Below are 17,859 nucleotides of genomic sequence, written 5' to 3' on the forward strand. Positions count from 1 at the left end.
TGACAACTAATACATATTTTTTTCTACTCTTGTCTAGGATATTATTTTTGAGACAACAAATTAAAGAACTTGAAAAGTTGAAGAATCAGAATTCCTTCATGGTCTGAGAACTTGAGTTGAAGAATGGAGAGGATAGGGTGGAGAGACCCATTGCACATGGTTGTAAGACAGCCGTTGGTTGGGAGAACTGTTCTTGTTCTGTGCCCAGTCTTAACACAAGCCGCAGTTGGGTTGGCTTTGGACCGTTGGGCATGGAGAGTGCTGGGCTTGTGGGAGAGGGTTTGAGTGGTTGGTTGGTTGGTTGGTTGGTTGGTTGGTTGGTTGGTTGGTTGGTTGCGGAAGAGGGGAGAAAAAGGGTTGATACAAGACATGGCCTGTGTCCCAAATGGCAGCCTATTGCCTTTATAGTACACTATGTAGTGGATAGGGTGCCATTTGGGATGCCCCTATGGTAGGTTTTGTATGTGCCCTGGAGATGTAGATTTCTTGTAGATGTTATCCATGTTGTAAATATGTTTTGTAGATTATTGAAACCATGGAAAGCCATGCTTATCAAAGCTTTTGACATCCAAACTAATCAACGTTATGCCGAGGAAGTAACGGCTTAATTTCATAGCCTCCTTCATATTAAACTTGTCTGTCAGTGCGTATGTCCCAAATGCCACACTATTTCCTCTATAGTGCACTACTTTTAACCAGAACCCTATAGGCCCTAGTCAAAAGTAGTGCACTATATTGGGAATAGGATGCTATTTGGGACGGCACTGTCAGTCTGCAGACTTGAAGCTTTTGTTTTAATAGATGGGTGAACCATTGCCTTGAGAACATCTATGACCTGCATGGAAACGGTGGAGTATAGTGTTATACAGTCAATAATAACTGAAACATTAACTTAGTATAAAACAAGCAAGCAAGGTAAAACAAACTCACTGGTTTTTCTCTGCTCTTGAAAAATAATAATGCTCAATGGATTAAAGTTATTTTCCCTATCATCCCCCTTTGGTTGAAGTATAATGGTTACACACACACCGGATGTGTCCCAAATGGCACACTATTTCCTATGTGTATTGAACTACTTTTGGTTAAAATGTGCACTATATAGGGTGTAGGGTGATATTTGGGAGACGGCCGCACACAGCTACCCATCCCCACCTTCCTCCTGCTGAAAGGTACATAATGTCTGGTCGCAATGGTTCAGATCTGTTTGTTCACAGCTCCCTGTGGCCCTGTCCTGCATTTCCTAAAATGAAAAACAAACAAACCAGTGCCTGGTGGTGTGATGAGTGAGTGAAGGGGGGAAAAAAGAAGGTGCCACAATTGTGGGCTGCTTTGAGATCAAGGACCATTCCCATTGCTAGCCCCTCCATAACTCCCACCCTGGTCATACCCATTACATGCAGGAGCCCAACCCAGTGGTCTAGCTCCTATAATGTAGAGGAGCCGGGAAGAGTAAAAACCCTCCTGTTTTTTTTCTCAAACTTTACAGCAAGTTTTTTTGGGGGGGGGGTTACTTATATTAAAAGCGAGGTGGCACAGTCTTGGTTCAACCGAGAGTTCATTCCTATGTACAGTTGATAAAGTCATAATGGAGTTTAAGAAGTAAAGAAAAAGGCTTTATTAAAAAGTTGCAGTGCTACTAGTATATCAGAATATGTTATTAATAAATTATTTCTACACTTTTCTTTGCACAATGAGTGCTACTTGGAGCTATTAAAGCAGCTGTTTGGGGGGCACTGGCAATGTATAGGGTATGTCTGAAATGGCACCGTATTCCTGATTTGGTACATTACCCTTGACCAGGGCCCATAGTCAAAAAGACTAAAAAGGAGAAGATGTCATAATTCTCCAGATTTTTCAGGAAGTGCAATGGAAGCCAAATGGCACTCAGTGAATTGACCTGAATGACACAATCAGAACTACTGGCTCCCATTTGTACTTCTTGCTCTCTGTTATGAGTCTCTCTTCTCCTTTTTAGTCTTCTTACCTAAAGGGCCTGGTTAAAAGTGGTGCACTATATAGGGAACAGGGTACCATTTGGGATGTGGACATGGAGGTGCTGATCACTAACCTCACACACCAGGGTCAGAGGTCGAGCAGAGCAATGACAGCCAATGTGATATGTGCGTATTGTAATAAACATGCTAAACTCAAGTGAGCACTGGTTATTATTTTATTGGAGTTCTGTTAGTGTTTTGTTTATTACTATTAATGCTAGTGCCTTGTTGAAAGTCTTAAGTCACACAACCTCTGACATGGAAATAAATATACCATGTTTTTTTCTATTTGATCCAGTAACAAAAAGATATTCAACAAGTGTTTGTCATGCATCGATCTATAGGGTTGTTTTTGGCACTCCCGTCCATACTTGCATCTTTGTATCCCCCCCTGTTCACTCCGAGTCAGTACAGAAACAGTGGCTTTGTCCCAAATGGTGCCCTATGTATAACAATAGTGCTCTATGTAGGAAATGGGGGTGCGATTTGGGACGTAAACGGTGTCCTGAGCTCTGACTGCCTGATTTTTCTCCACTGTTCTAAATCTTCTATTCAGTCTGATTTGAGATGCACCAACACATTCAGTAAAGCTGACCACATCATTGCTTTGTATATTGTTTTCCTCTGAAGTATATTGAAAAAATAAATAAAATATGCCTCTACAGAACCAAGTTCTCTGTTTTGACCTCGTCAGTTCAGTACTTTGTTTATTAATGTTATTTGTTCAAAACTAGCCTGAGTGCCAGTGTCTGCTGTCATGTTTACTCATTGTCATGTCCAACATGTTTGGTTTGATGATGGACTCGGCAAGAGCTCAAACAGATCTGGGACCAGGGTAACTTGTTCCAATGTTCCCACAATGAACATGTTGAATGTTTCCAATATGTCAGTGTTCAGTATGTCTAGGGTAACCAAAATAAATTACCACAGAAGAACGACAGTTCAAGTTAGTCCTTTATGTTGACAGTGCATTTGGAAAGTATTCAGACCCCTTGACCTTTTCCACATTTTGTTACATTAAAGCCTTATCCAAAATGGATATGTAATTTTTCCCTGCGTATACACAATACCCCATAATGACAAAGCCAAAACAGATTTTGAGTGTTTTGCAAATTGTATTAAAAATAATTTAAAAAATGTCTTGTTTTTTTAAGTATTCAGGTTAAGATGCTTGAAATTGAGCTCCAGTGCATCCTGTTTCCTATGGAGTCCTGTGGTAAATGTATTTGATCTGACGTGATTTAGAAAGGCACACACCTGTCTATAAGGTCCCACAGTTGACATTGCATCTCAGAGCAAAAACCAAGCCATGAGGTTGAAGGAATTGTCTGTAGAGCTCAGAGACGAGGCACAGATCTGGGGACTGGTACCAAAACAGAAGTTTGGAACCACCAAGACTCTTCCTAGAGCTGGCTGCCCGGCCAAACTGAGCAATTGGCGGAGAAGGGCCTTGTTTAGGGAGGTGACCAAGGTTCTGATGGTCACTGACAGAGCTGCAGCGAACCTTCCAGAATGACAACCATCTGCAGCACTCCACCAATCAGGCATTCATGGCCAGATGGAAGCCTTTCCTCAGTAAAATACACGTGACAGCCCGCTTGGAGTTTGCCAACAGGCACCCAAGGACTCTCAAACCATGAGAAATTCTCTGGTCTGATGAAACCAAGATTGAAGTCTTTGGCCTGAACCTGGCACCATCCCTATGGTGAAGCAATTTGGTGGCAGCATTATACTGTGTGGATGGTTTTCAGTGGCAGGGACTGAGAGACTAGTCATGATCGAAGGAAAGATGAACGGAGCAAAGTACAGAGAGATCCTTGATGCAAACCTGCTCAGGACCTCAGACTGGGTGAAGGTTCACCTTCCAACAGAACAACGACAGGAGAAACTCAGGAGAATGGAGAATTTCCCAGAATACAGGTGTGCCAAGCTTGTTGAGTCATACCCAAGAAGAATCGAGACTGTAATTGCTGCTAATGGTGCTTCAACAAAGTACTGAGTATAGGGTCTGAATACTTTTGTAAATGTGATATTTATAAAAATATACATATACATTTGCAAACATGTCTAAAAACCTGTATGCTTTGTCATTGTGTGTATCGTGTGTAGATTGATGAGAGAAAAAAACTATTTAATAAATTTTAGAATAAGGCTATAATGTAACAAAATTTAGAAAAATCAAGGGGTCTGAATATTTTCTGAATGCACTGTAAGTGGACTGCTGCCATTAGGTATCTGGCAATGCTTGCCAGTCCTCACTTTCTCCTTTCTCCCCTCATGTCTCCACGAGTTGTCACTCTTTCCTCTACCCAATGATTCTTTCTTCATTTAAGATTCCTGTTTTCCTTCCCTTTTCCCAGTTGCTACTTTGGATTTCTTTCTCCTATGCAGGACGGAGAAACCCCCATGAAAATCAGTAGGGTCACTAAGAAGGGCTCTGAATGCAATGGATGAATAAATATGCAGACCTCAACAACAATGTCAAGAAGTGTTGAACCTTGAGTGAGTCTGGCTACTGTTGCGTCACAGATTCCACTCATTACTAAATGACACTGTTGCCTTTCCCCTAGAATTGCACCTCCATACTGTGCGTTTGGAAAGTATTCATGACAGAAATATCACATTTACATAAGTATTCAGTCCCTTTACTCAGTACTTTGTTGAAGCACCTTTGGTAGCGATTACAGCCTTGAGTCTTCTTGGGTATGATGCTACAAACTTGGTACATCCAATAATGACACCGGAGGAGATGGCATTAAAAACTGTAAAATATTATGTTTCACTGAGTCGTGGCTGAACGACAACACAGATAATATAGAACTGGCTGGGTTTACTGTGCATCGGCAGGACAGAGAAGCTACGTCTGGTAGGCGGGGGGGGGGGGGGGGGGTCTATTTGTCAATAACAGCTGGTGCGCGATGTCTAATATTAAAGAAGTCTCGAGGTATTGCTCGCCTGAGGTAGAATACCTCATGTTAAGCTGTAGACCACACAATCTACCAGGAGAGTTCTCATCTATATTATTTGTAGCCGTCTATTTACCACCAAAAACCGATGCTGGCACTAAGACCGCACTCAACGAGCTGTGTAAGGCCATAAGCAAACAAGAAAATGCTCATCCAGAAGCAGCGCTCATAGTGGCCGGGGACTTTAATTCAGGAAAACTTAAATCTGTTTTACCTCATTTCTACCAACATGTTAAATGTGCAACCAGAGGGGAAAATTTGTCAATAACAGCTGGTGCGCGATGTCTAATATTAAAGAAGTCTCGAGGTATTGCTCGCCTGAGGTAGAATACCTCATGTTAAGCTGTAGACCACACAATCTACCAGGAGAGTTCTCATCTATATTATTTGTAGCCGTCTATTTACCACCAAAAACCGATGCTGGCACTAAGACCGCACTCAACGAGCTGTGTAAGGCCATAAGCAAACAAGAAAATGCTCATCCAGAAGCAGCGCTCATAGTGGCCGGGGACTTTAATTCAGGAAAACTTAAATCTGTTTTACCTCATTTCTACCAACATGTTAAATGTGCAACCAGAGGGGAAAAAACTCTAGACCACCTTTACTCCACACAGAGACACATACAAAGCTCTCCATTTGACAAATCTGACCATAAATCTACCCTCTTGATTCCTGCTTACAAGCTAAGCTAAACTAAAGCAGGAAGTACCCGTGACTCGCTCAATAAGTAAGTGGTCAGATGACGCGGATACTACGCTATGATCCCAAACACACCGCCCGGGCAACGAAGGAGTGGCTTCGTAAGAAGCATTTCAAGGTCCTGGAGTGGCCTAGCCAGTCTCCAGATCTCAACCCCATAGAAAATCTTTGGAGGGAGTTGAAAGTCCGTGTTGCCCAGCAACAGCCCCAAAACATCACTGCTCTAGAGGAGATCTGCATGGAGGAATGGGCCAAAATACCAGCAACAGTGTGTGAAAAACATTTGACCTCTGTCATTGCCAACAAAGGGTATATAACAAAGTATTGAGATAAACTTTTGTTATTGACCAAATACTTATTTTCCACCATAATTTGCAAATAAATTCATAAAAAATCCTACAATGTGATTTTCTGGAATTCTTTTTTCATTTTGTCTGTCATAGTTGAAGTGTACCTATGATGAAAATTACAGGCCTCTCTCATCTTTTTAAGTGGGAGAACAATTGGTGGCTGACTAAATACTTTTTTGCCCCACTGTATGTGAGAATGCTGTTCATTGACTACAGCTCAGCATTCAACACCATAGTGCCCACAAAGCTAATCACTAAGCTAAGGACCCTGGGACGAAACACCTCCCGCTGCAGCTGGATAATGGACTTCCTGACTGGCCACCCCCAGGTGGTAAGGCAACAACACATTTGCCACACTGATCCTCTATACTGGGGCCCCTCATGTGTGAGTGCTTGGTTCCCTCCTGTACTCCCTGTTCACTCACGACTGCATGGCCAAACACGACTTCAACACCATCATTAAGTTTGCTGATGACACAACAGCAGCAGGCCTGACAACAATGAGACAGCCTATAGCGAGGAAGTCAGAAACCTGGCAGTGTGGTGCCAGGACAACAACCTATCCCTCAATGTGAGCAAGACAAATGAGCTGATCGTGGACTACAGGAAAAGGTGGTCCGAACAGGCCTCCATTAACATTGACGGGACTGTAGTGGAGCGAGTCGAGAGTTTCAAGTTCCTTGGTGTCCACATCACCAACAAACGATCATGCTCCAAACACACCAAGACAGTTGTGAAGAGAGCACGACAACACCTTTTCCCCCTCAGGAGACTGAAAAGATTAGGCATGGTTCCCCAGATCCTCAAAAGTACTACAGCTGCACCATCGAGAGCATCTTGACCAGTTCTATCACCACGTGGTATGGCAACTGCTCAGTATCTAACCGTAAGGCGCGACAGTGGGTAGTACATATGGGCCAGTACATCACCGGGGCCAAGCTTCCTGCCATCCAGGACCTATATACTAGGCTGTGTCAGAGGAAGGCCCAAAAATGGTCAACTCCAGTCACCTAAGTCATAGACTGTTCTCTCTCTAGGACCAAAGGGCTCCTTAAAGCTTCTACCCTCAAGCCATAAGACTGCCGAACAATAAACAGCCACTATGTTTAATATATTTCTCTTCACTGTTGATGTTGAGACTGGTGTTTTGCGGGAACTATTTAATGAAGCTGCCAGTTGAGGACTAGACACTCTAATGTACTTGTCTTCTTGCTCAGTTGTGCACCGGGGCTTCACACTCCTCTTTCTATTCTGGTTAGGGCCAGTTTGTGCTGTTCTGTGAAGGAAGTAGTACACAGTGGTGTACAAGATCTTCAGTTTCTTGGCAATTTCCCACATGGAATAGCCTTAATTTCTCAGAACAAGAATAGACTGACGAGTTTCAGAAGAAAGTCCTTTGTTTCTGGCCATTTTGAGCCTGCAACCGAACCCACAAGTGCTGATGCTCCAGACACTCAACTAGTCTATAGAAGGCCAGTTGTATTGTTTTTTTAATCAGCACTACATTTTTCAGCTGTGCTAACATAATTGCAAAAGGGTTTTCTAATGATCAATTAGCCTTTTAAAATGATAAGCTTGGATTAGCTAACACAATGTGCCATTGGAACACAGGAGTGATGGTTGCTGATAATGGGGCTCTATACACCTATGTAGACATTCCATAAATAATCTGCCGTTTCCAGCTACAATAGTAATTTACAACATTAACAATGTCTACACTATATTTCTGATCAATTAATTTGATGTTATTTTAATGGACAAAAAAATGAGCTTTTCTTTCAAAAACAAGGATATTTCTAAGTGACCCCAAACTTTTGAACGGTAGTATATATATATATATAATGGTGTGTATAGACCATATGGACAGGATATTAATAGAAGGATATTAATAGAAAATAGAAAAGTCTCTCAGTCCCAGATTTGATGCTCCTGTACTGTCTCCGCCTTGCAGATGGTAGCGGGGTGAATAGGCCCGCACACAAAAAAAACACGTTTTGTTTTCTTAACCATTCACTTTTGCATAATCTATTCTACCCCATAATGTGGAAATTAATGACCATCATAGGCCAGATGCATAGCCTAGTTTGTCTTGTCCATTCTCAATGATCTCAAAAATCTCCTACCCTGAACCAACTGCATGAAACTAAACAGCCTGCGATATTCAAATCAAATCAAATGTTACAGGTGTAGTAGGCCTTACAGTGAAATGCTTATCTACAAGCACTCAACCGACAACACAGTTTAAAGAAAAATACTTTAAAAAATAAATTTTAAAATAAGAGTAATAAATAATTAAAGAACATTAGTAAAATAACAATAGCGAGGCTATATACAGGGGCTACTGGTATAGAGTCAATGTGCGGGGGCACCGGTTAGTCAAGGTAATTGAGATTTTTAAGGCATATTAAAATGACTGAACAGTGATTTGAGTTAATTGATTGGTTTGAGATCATTTGAGTTAAGCTGATTGCTTGATTAATTGATTGATTCATTCAGCAGAAAATGTTTCATGCAAGAGAGAAAAAATAATGAAAACCTGTCTATCCGTGACTACCATCCACAGTTGGCAGGGGACATTTCACTCTGAGCCAGTAGATGGCATTATTCGACCATACAACTGAGGTCAAACCAGTATCACAGATTATTGTGAAATAGACACAAATTGCTTATGGGAAATTTGTGGCAGACACACAAAAAAGTGTATTTTTTTTGTGTGCAGTGCACGAGTTTGTATACAGTGCATTTCAACCACAGATAACGACAGTAGGTTACTTAAGACATATATGGCCATATAATACGAATGTATAGCAATCCAAAGGTTGTGTGTTTGAATCTCATCATGGATAACTTTAGCATTTTCTCTAATTAGCTACTTGCAACTACTTACTACTTTTGAGATACTTTGCAACTACTTAGCATGCTAGCTAAGCTTAACCCTAACCTTAACCCTTTAACCTTACTCCTAAACCTAACCCTTTAACTACTTAGCTAGCATGTTAACTATCCCTAACCTTATCCCCTAAACCTAACTCTGACCTTAACCCCTAGCCTAGCTAACGTTAGCCACAACAAATTGGAATTAGTGTAATGTACACTAATGCATTCTTAAGAAAGAAAGTAATGTAATGCACACATGCATTGTGATGAAAAAGTGGACTTTTTTGTGTGCCTGTCACGAGTTTCGAATAAGTAATTTGTGTTCATGTTACAATAAAATGTGATGGTGTGTTGCCTGAGATACAGACAAAAGGCCTACCTTTCATGCAGGGAACATGCCATTCATTATGGTTCATCCATAGAGCACCTCAAGGCCTTTTGGATATTATTACCATATCTGATTATATATCGCCACCTCTATTTCATTTCTGAAGTTTATTAGAATTTAGAAGTGTCATGTTTGTTATAAAGATTAGCAATTTTAGCAGAGTGAGAAAACAGTTGCAAGGATAAGAGTAGGCCTATATCGGACATTTCTAAAATGGTGTAACTACTTGTCATTTCTAGAGGCAGATCAACAGGTTTAGGTTTAGCCTAGTTTGTTCAACAGATTTGGGTGGATGATGCAAAGCAGGTGTAGGTCTGGCATCTCTCAGGAAAGCTTTACCCTTCGACATTGTGTCTATGACCGTCTGGCAAAAACGTGTCTCAATTCAATTCAAGGGACTTTATTGGCATGGGAAACACATGTTTACATTGCCAAAGCAAGTGAAATAATTAAGCTAATAAACAAAAGTGAAACAAACAGTCAGAAAAGAGGTGTAAACATTGCACTCACAAAAGTTTCAAAAGAGTAGAAACATTTAAAATGTTGGGCCTATATCATGGCTATGGCTATGTACTCGCTATTCTTTGTAGGCTGGAGATATTATTTTCCATTTAGGCCCAGGCCTAGCATTTTCTTTTGGTATGAATATTTTTCATATATGTCTTAGGCTACTAGTTGGCTTGACATTTTCACAGAATATGTGACTAGGCATTTAACTACCATCTTGAGAATGTTGCCATTGTTTCCTTTTCCGGGGATTCCGCCCAAAGGTGTTAATTAGGGGATAGAGAGATGAAAACTACTGCTGCATAGTTTACCACGAGAATGTTTGATGCTATCAGTATAAAAGCTTACCTAGCTAACATTCCATGTAGCCCATAAATCTGTTCGTTCATGGAATTCTGAAATAAACTAATTCTCAAGTTGAACACTTTAGCCTAAAATAGATATTCAATATCCTAATATTCCTAACCCATGTAGGCCTATAGCCCACAACCCAGACATGGGATGGCTGGCTGCTCAGGCTGCTACATAATAAGCATACGACATTGGTGAATTTTGGTCAATTGGTCAATTGCACACTCCCTCAAAATCTGTGGCCTTTAATTGTCCACAGCACATGGTGCACCTATGTAATGATCATGCTGTTTATTCAGCTTCTTGATATGCCACACCTGTCAGGTGGATGGATTATTTTGGCAAAGGAGAAATGCTCACTAACAGGGATGTAAACAAATTTGTGCACAACATTTGAGAGAAATAAGCTTCTTGTGCTTTTGGAAATTTTCCAGGATGTTTTATTTCAGCTCATGAAACATGGGACCAACACTTTACATGTTGCGTAATAGATCTCTGGGCTGGCATAGGCTGGGGAATCTGCTCGTGGTGGTTTCCGCCTAACGAGGCAGTAGGAGGAAGAGGAATGTTAAATTGTGTGAATGCAATGGAAATCAATGGAAATCTAAGGTATGCAAATTACGCTCGGGATGACCCAATGAGCACTCAGTGGGCGGACTTAGGTTACGTATCGAAGTCTGGCTCAGATATTTCTTCAACTCAAGAGCCTCTCCCCGAAGTCGACCAGTGAAGTGTTGATGCGAGAGTGAGCAACCATTTATTCACATTTCGTTGGTTTCGGATTATAAATGTTATGCACAACCATCATCGCGGGTGTCTGTGAAGTCGGAGTGGACAAGTAGTTACGAGATTTATCACTTTTTCTACTCATGGAATGTATTTTTTTTCTTATTTTCAGCAGCTATAAACATTTCGTTTTTTTCCTGCAGAGCAATCCAAGTAAGGTAAAAGTCGGATTTTAGGGCTATTTCTCTTGTAACCTAGTTTTCTCGATGCAGGGACAAGCCATTCGTTTTTTTGTTGTTATTTTCTTACGTCTTCCAACCGATTGTGATTGTGGCAACATTTGTTCGCGGTCCACCGCTATCTTCTGCAGCGTTCATGTAACCTTGTCTTCGAGCTCAGCCCTACGGGTTTTGCTACTGGGATAAGGGGACTAAAACGTTACTTGTCATAAATGGATCGCCATTCCAGTTTCATTTGCATTTGGCTACAACTGGAACTGTGTGCCATGGCTGTTCTTCTTACTAAAGGTAAACCTTGATCCCTAAAAAACGTGCTTTTAAGTTAGCTTTTTTGGATATGTTTCTAAATGTCTCTCAATCAACAATACGTTTTATAATTCTACCAGATATTCCAACACGAGAGGTGTCTTAATTGTTATTACTAAGAAAACGCAACTTTCTATCCAGTAGGTGTTCTGTGTGTCCCCCATGAGTTCATATAGCAAGGCCTTCCATTATGGTAAAATTGGCACTAAACAGTCTGAATGACTCAAATGGTTATCATAGTTCTCGCGTTTGTGCACACGCACTATTTGATACGTGTGATATTATGTAGCCTATAGCGGTTAATGTAAAGAAATAAACTCAATTAACTCGAGTCTCCAAATAACTCAAAATCAAAGCTCAGTAGGTAGGCCTAGGCTACTATAGTATACTGGTGATTGTCTGGTATATACAGCATTTGGCATTTATAAGACAGTAGTGTATTAGAGTGCCATAATGCTTCTATAATGTGTTGTTTAGGGCCCAATGTAATGCAGGTCCATGTCAATGGTCAGCTCATGATGTTTTAATAAAATGACAGCATGTAACTGAGACTCTGAAAGTAGCCTACACACAAACAGCTTGTAACAACATACAAAGGCCCGTATTTACCTGGGTGCATCTGTGTTTTTTTGTTTGTTGCTGTCTTGTAACACAGTGTTAATAAAGATAAGGATTTCTATTGAAATGTATAACAACTCAATACAAATAGCCTGTGCCATATTTAACCGTTTTAAAACCACAGCCTAAGAGTAAACTAAAACATCTGAATATAAGTGAAACGCTACTCATAACATTTGCAACGCGTTTTTATCACTATTTTTATTTCAATAAAGAAAAGGTGCAAAAAAAAGAATAATGATAAGGTTGTTTGGTGAAAGCTTGTGAGATGAGAAGCCAGGGGAACACCCAGCCCATCCTGACCACACTAAAGCTTGCGTGCAAGCTGAAAAGTGAGTCTCCTGCACCACTCTCACCCCCCTTTACAAGTTTCCACTTGGGTTGAATTTTTGAAAACTTTGGCACACAAACCACTAATTATAAGCTACACGGTTCCTGTTTTATAATACGGACTAAAAGGACCATTTTGCACGGAAAGCTCTTAAACTCGGCTTATTTGCTGTAATTTAAACAGAGAAATACTTCTCAAAGTATTTCAGGGTTTACCTTGTCATTTACATGTATTTTGACAATGTTGCCAATGTCACTTCAGTCCTAATTTGTGAGTCTTAAAAAGATAAGTAGTCTGGTTTCTGGGTCTTGAAATAGCGAGGTGACATCATGATTTGATTTTAAAAGCAAAGTAGGTAGACTATAGGCAAGGCTATTGACCTTATTTTATTCTGGGATAATTACAGCGTTGTGTGTGACTAACTCATATAGCCTACGTCCAGCTGACAAGTTTATAACATTTCACTTATTTTACTATGAAACACAAGATTTCTCCCCTGTCAGAATACGTTTGATTTCCCAAACTGCTAACGTTACCCTGTTAGAAAACATAGGCATAGTCCGTGCATACATTTCAAATCTGTGAATTAAGACGTTATTATTACTAGATAATAATATGTAGAATGTGTGGTCTGACATGTTGGTGGTGGGTAGGCTATAGCCTAATATTTAGCCTAAAATACTTCATAAACAAAGACTTACATGCATTTCCTAATTTCTTATTTTAGGAGAAATACGGTGTTACTGTGATGCCCCCCACTGCGTGGCCACAGGCTACATGTGCAAATCGGAACTAAATGCCTGTTTCACCAAGGTGTTGGACCCTATGAACACGAACTCGCCTCTCACACACGGGTGTCTAGATCCCATAGCAAACGCTGCCGACGTGTGCAGTGCTAAGAACACAGATGCCCTGAGCAGGGGCTTGTCCACACTAGAATGTTGTCACGACGACATGTGTAACTACAGAGGACTACACGACCTGGCGCACACCAGAGAATCTACAGGTAAGGAAGGAGAGAGAATGGACACTTTCAATTGCCCTACTCTGGCTCTGTAAACTGTATGGATATTGAAGTTATTATGTTCTATTCTACTCTTTTGACAAGGTTCATAATGTGTGATAGACAGAGCAACCAAAGTGACGATTTGTTGTGTAGCCTACTGTTTACATGTGTCATAGTCCTATGCTGGAACTCTATCGACAACGGTCTACTGTAAGGACATGCTGTCCATACACTTTTGTCTTTAACAATTCCGTCTATAACAAAACTTCAGTTTGACTTTTAATCGGAAGCCAGCGGGGGGGTGCCTTGTAGAATATCCCTTCTCAGACTGTATGTAGCGGTGCCAAAATACTAGCTTCATTGAGTTATGGAAAGGTGCATACAGCCTTACAGAGAGGAAGAGCTCTCAAGTAGGGATTTCTGTTATGACTCAGTCCAAGGGAGTTTAACTCGTTTAGTAGCTGAATAATCTTTTGGGGGGGCTCTTATTTTAGAAAGGCAACTCATTGCATTCACCTTCTGAAAGCAGAAGACAAGTTTCCATTGAACATCGGTGTACATTGCACAATAAAATAATCGTATTTTCCCTCCACCTCCAGACCACGGCAGGTACCAGCCTGAGAGCAACAACCATAACCTGGTCACGCGGGTACAGGAGCTGGCCTCTGCCAAAGAGGTGTGGTTCAGGGCGGCGGTGATTGCGGTGCCTATCGCGGGAGGCCTCATCCTGGTTCTTCTCATCATGCTGGCTTTAAGGATGCTCCGCAGCGAGAACAAGCGGCTGCAGGACCAGAGGCAGCAGATGTTGTCACGGCTCCACTACAGCTTCCATGGCCACCACACTAAGAAGGGCCACGTGGCAAAGCTAGACTTGGAGTGTATGGTGCCTGTGACGGGCCACGAGAACTGCTGCCTCACCTGTGACAAGATGAGACAGGCAGACCTGGGAAATGACAAGATACTGTCACTGGTACACTGGGGGATGTACAGTGGGCACGGGAAGCTGGAGTTCGTATAACTTACTTTTCTAAGATCGTTTGACTTCACTTTATGTCCCACCACACCCTTCCCCACCCGCCCCCCAAAAAACAGCCAAGACTGCCTCCTCCACTCGTTGGGGTTTCTCTTTTAATTAAAAAATTAATCCCCTTTTTTGTCCATTGTACTTATCATTCCATTATTCAATGGAAGAAAAAAAGAGGACAGAATTGAACGCAAGCCTTGTGGTTTTTGCTAAAGGAGCACTTTACTTGAAAATTAAAGGCAAACCAATGAGGAGCTGAGCGGGCAGGGCTGAGCTGACGGATTGAAAGAGCTCTGTCAAGACCCTGTCTGCCTGTGCATCCTGGACTTTACACAGACTGCTGAAGGATTCCAAATCGGTCTTATTTGCACAATTGTAAAAACAAAAAAACGTTGTTTTGCTTAAAGAAAAGCTAAATAGGAGAAGAATTTTACACTGACACCAGGGTACAAAAAAAACTTTTTGAGGAGTATAGGTGACTTAAGGTGTGTACACTCCTCTGTACGTTTCTTGATCCAAGCTTATTGTAAAGATTGAAAATATATATATTTTTGTCTGAAAGAAACACCCTGTTCTGTGATGTTCTTCTCTGCTACGTGTGTGTGAGAGAGCGAGAAAGAGAGATGAGAGCTGTGGCTCATGTCAGAGAGGCTGTTTCTTTCTGGGTTGTGTGTCTATACAGTACTATGTGAGAGGATGTGTGGCGAGAGAGGAACACGCTGCCTCTGTGATGTGTGCTGGACCAGGCAGAGTGTGTGTGTGTGTGTGTGTGTGTGTGTGTGTGTGTGTGTGTGTGTGTCTGACTTCATAGTGAGGCCATGTTTCACAGTAGTGCTCCACATGACTCAGTCATTCTTGAACTTCCTCCAAAGGTTAGGATCTCAGCTTCAAACAAATGTTGTTTATTTCATTGCACATGCTGGATTTCTCCTGGAAGTAGTGTGGATATTTATTTTATACTCAATCGAAGGCCTGTATAATCTCTCCCCATTCAGCTTCTCTGGATGTGTTTCTGCCGACACACTAACCCTCCTGTATCCAACCTCGTGTTGATGAAGAGGGCTTTTTTCCCTGCCAAGCAACTAGGCTAGCGATTATGCCAAATATCTTATTACACCACTTAGAAATAGATCTCAAGTGTGATGGTGGGATTTGTTTTATTAAGAGAGTTATTGATGAGCTATTAAGATAGTTAATATGGCACCTACAGACTTATGGGTTTAATAATGTGAAGCCTGTATTTTTTTTTATTGTTGTTGAAAACCCCCATCACTTCTTTTCCCAGTATGTGTTCCTCTCCCATCGATTTGGCCTTCTACTTTATTACATATTAATACTTCCCTGATGATGTCTGAGAGGGGAGGGATGAACATGCAGGAGTACAAACACACACAGTATGCACTCACCCACGCATGCAAGCACACACACACACACACACACACACACACACACACACACACACACACACACACACACACACACACACACACACTCTCAGGGAGACTAGTAGAGCATCTTCATGCACATACAGACCGGATGCACCGTCACAGTGGCCTACAATAAACGTATTCTCCAGGCCCATTGCGATAGGCTACCATTTTGCTGAGAGGCAGGCGGTCATGCTGTTTGTATTGACATGCACATGTAATGAGGTGGTCAACTGGTTTCCTTCAAAAGCCCAATTTGTTTTGAAGTGACTTCAAACTCCTCCCTTTCTAACTTGCCAGTGAATTTGTATTGATATACAGTACCAGTCAAAAGTTGACACACCTACTCATTCAAAGGTTTTTCTTTATTTTCTACATTGTAGAATAATAGTGAAGACATACAAACTATGAAATAGCACATGTAGAATAATGTAGTAACCAAAAAAGTGTTAAACGAATCAAAATATATTTTAGATTCTTCAAAGTAGCCACACTTGGACTTGATGACAGCTTTGCACAATCTTGGCATTCTCTCAACCAGCTTCACCTGGAATGCTTTTCCAACAGTCTGGTAGGAGTTCATACTTGTTGGCTGCTTTTCCTTCACTCTGGTCCAACTCATCCCATACCATCTCAATTGGGTTGAGGTCAGGTGATTGTGGAGGCTAGGTCATCTGAGGCAGCACTCCATCACTCTCCTTCTTGGTCAGATAGCCCTTACACAGCCTGGAGGTGTGTTGGGTCATTGTCCTGTTGAAAAACAAATGATAGTCCCACTAAGCACAATCCAGATGGGATGGCTATGCTGGTTAAATGTGCCTTGAATTCTAAATAAATCACTGACAGTGTCACCAGCAAAGCACCCGACACCATCACACCTCCTCCTCCATGCTTCACGGTGGGAACTACACATGTGGAGATCATCTGCTCACCTGCACTGCGTCTCACAAAAACATGGGGGTTGGAACCAATAATTTCAAATTTGACAGATTTCCACTGGTCTAATGTCCATTGCTCGTGTTTCTTGGCCTAAAAAAGTATTTTCTTCTTATTGGTATCCTTTAGTAGTGGTTTCTTTGCAGCAATTTGACCATGAAGGCCTGCTTCAAGTAGTCTCCTCTGAACAGTTGATGTTGAGATGTGTCTGTTTCTTAAACTCTGTGAAGCATTTATTTGGGCTGAAATTTCTGAGGCTGGTAACTAATGAACTTATCCTCTGCAGCAGTGGTAACTCTGGGTCATCCTTTCCTGTGGCGGTCCTCATGAGAGTCAGCTTCATCTTAGCGCTTGATGGTTTTTGCGACTGTGCTTGAAGAAAATGTAAAAGTTCTTGAAATGTTCCATATTGACTGACCTTCATGTCTTATTTGAGCTGTTCTTGCCATAATATGGACTTGGTCTTGTACCAAATAGGGCTATTTTCTGTATACCACCCCTACATGGTCACAACACAACTGATTGTTTCAAACGCATTAAGAAGGAAAGAAATTCCCCAAATTAACTTTTAACAAGGCACACCTGTTTAATTGAAATGCATTCCAGGTGACTACCTCATGAAGCTGGTTGAGAGAATTCCAAGAGTGTGCAAAGCTGTCATCAAGGCAAAGGGTGGCAAAGGATGTCCAAACTTTTGACTGGTGCTGTATATTCTGGTTGCGTCGGACCCTGGTTAAAAGTTGTGCACTATATAGGGAATAGGGTGCTATTTGGGGGGGGGAACTCTCGCTCTCGCGTAGACTTGTCAAGAATCATAGGCTCATCTACTCCAGTCTCATGTTTTCCTACTAGCAGCTATGAGGGTGAGATATACAGCTTTTATTGGTATGTGACATTTTTCAACCTCATAGCGGGGAAGGTTAACTAGCGTGATTTAAATCAGAGGTGTTTTTATTTTTTTCTCTCCACCTCACTGGCGATCAACATTCATGCAGTTGGTGCTGGGTGTGTGTTTATGTAAAGGGCTCTCATGGACTATGTTGTGTCCGAGTTAAACGATATGAAGTGAAAGTGAAAACACACATGGAACCTGTTAACACCTGCACATGGTAGT

The 17,859-nt window shown here is 41.4% G+C and overlaps 2 protein-coding genes and 1 long non-coding RNA gene across 5 annotated transcripts in view; 2 read left to right on the forward strand and 1 right to left on the reverse strand.

The window, feature by feature from the left end:
- LOC110490038 (WW domain-containing adapter protein with coiled-coil) overlaps positions 1 to 2,665 on the forward strand; it is a 76,663-nt gene extending 73,998 nt beyond the window's left edge. For both annotated transcript variants that reach the window (XM_021563135.3, XM_090200022.1), the window contains exon 13: positions 38 to 2,665. In XM_021563135.3, coding sequence (XP_021418810.1) covers positions 38 to 107 — 70 coding nt within the window. In that variant the 3' untranslated portion in view covers positions 108 to 2,665. The remainder of the gene's footprint in view (positions 1 to 37) is intronic.
- The window catches only part of LOC149977452 (uncharacterized), a 1,012,103-nt gene that overhangs the window by 794,369 nt on the left and 199,875 nt on the right, over positions 1 to 17,859 (reverse strand). The gene's annotated exons all lie outside the window — the stretch shown is intronic.
- Positions 10,649 to 14,947, forward strand: LOC110490039 (BMP and activin membrane-bound inhibitor homolog). Of its 2 annotated transcripts, none has more exons than XM_036944343.2 (3): positions 10,649 to 11,385; positions 13,080 to 13,358; positions 13,958 to 14,947. In XM_036944343.2, the coding sequence occupies exons 1-3, from the start codon at positions 11,310 to 11,312 to the stop codon at positions 14,374 to 14,376; spliced, it is 774 nt and encodes a 257-aa protein (XP_036800238.1). In that variant the 5' UTR covers positions 10,649 to 11,309; the 3' UTR covers positions 14,377 to 14,947. The 2 variants fall into 2 exon arrangements, with proteins under 2 accessions (XP_036800238.1, XP_036800240.1); XM_036944345.2 differs by having other exon boundaries at positions 10,825 to 11,076.

The sequence above is a fragment of the Oncorhynchus mykiss genome, chromosome 15 (genome assembly GCF_057628025.1).
Source record: "Oncorhynchus mykiss isolate SJ-2025 chromosome 15, ASM5762802v1, whole genome shotgun sequence".
Lineage (NCBI taxonomy): Eukaryota > Metazoa > Chordata > Actinopteri > Salmoniformes > Salmonidae > Oncorhynchus > Oncorhynchus mykiss.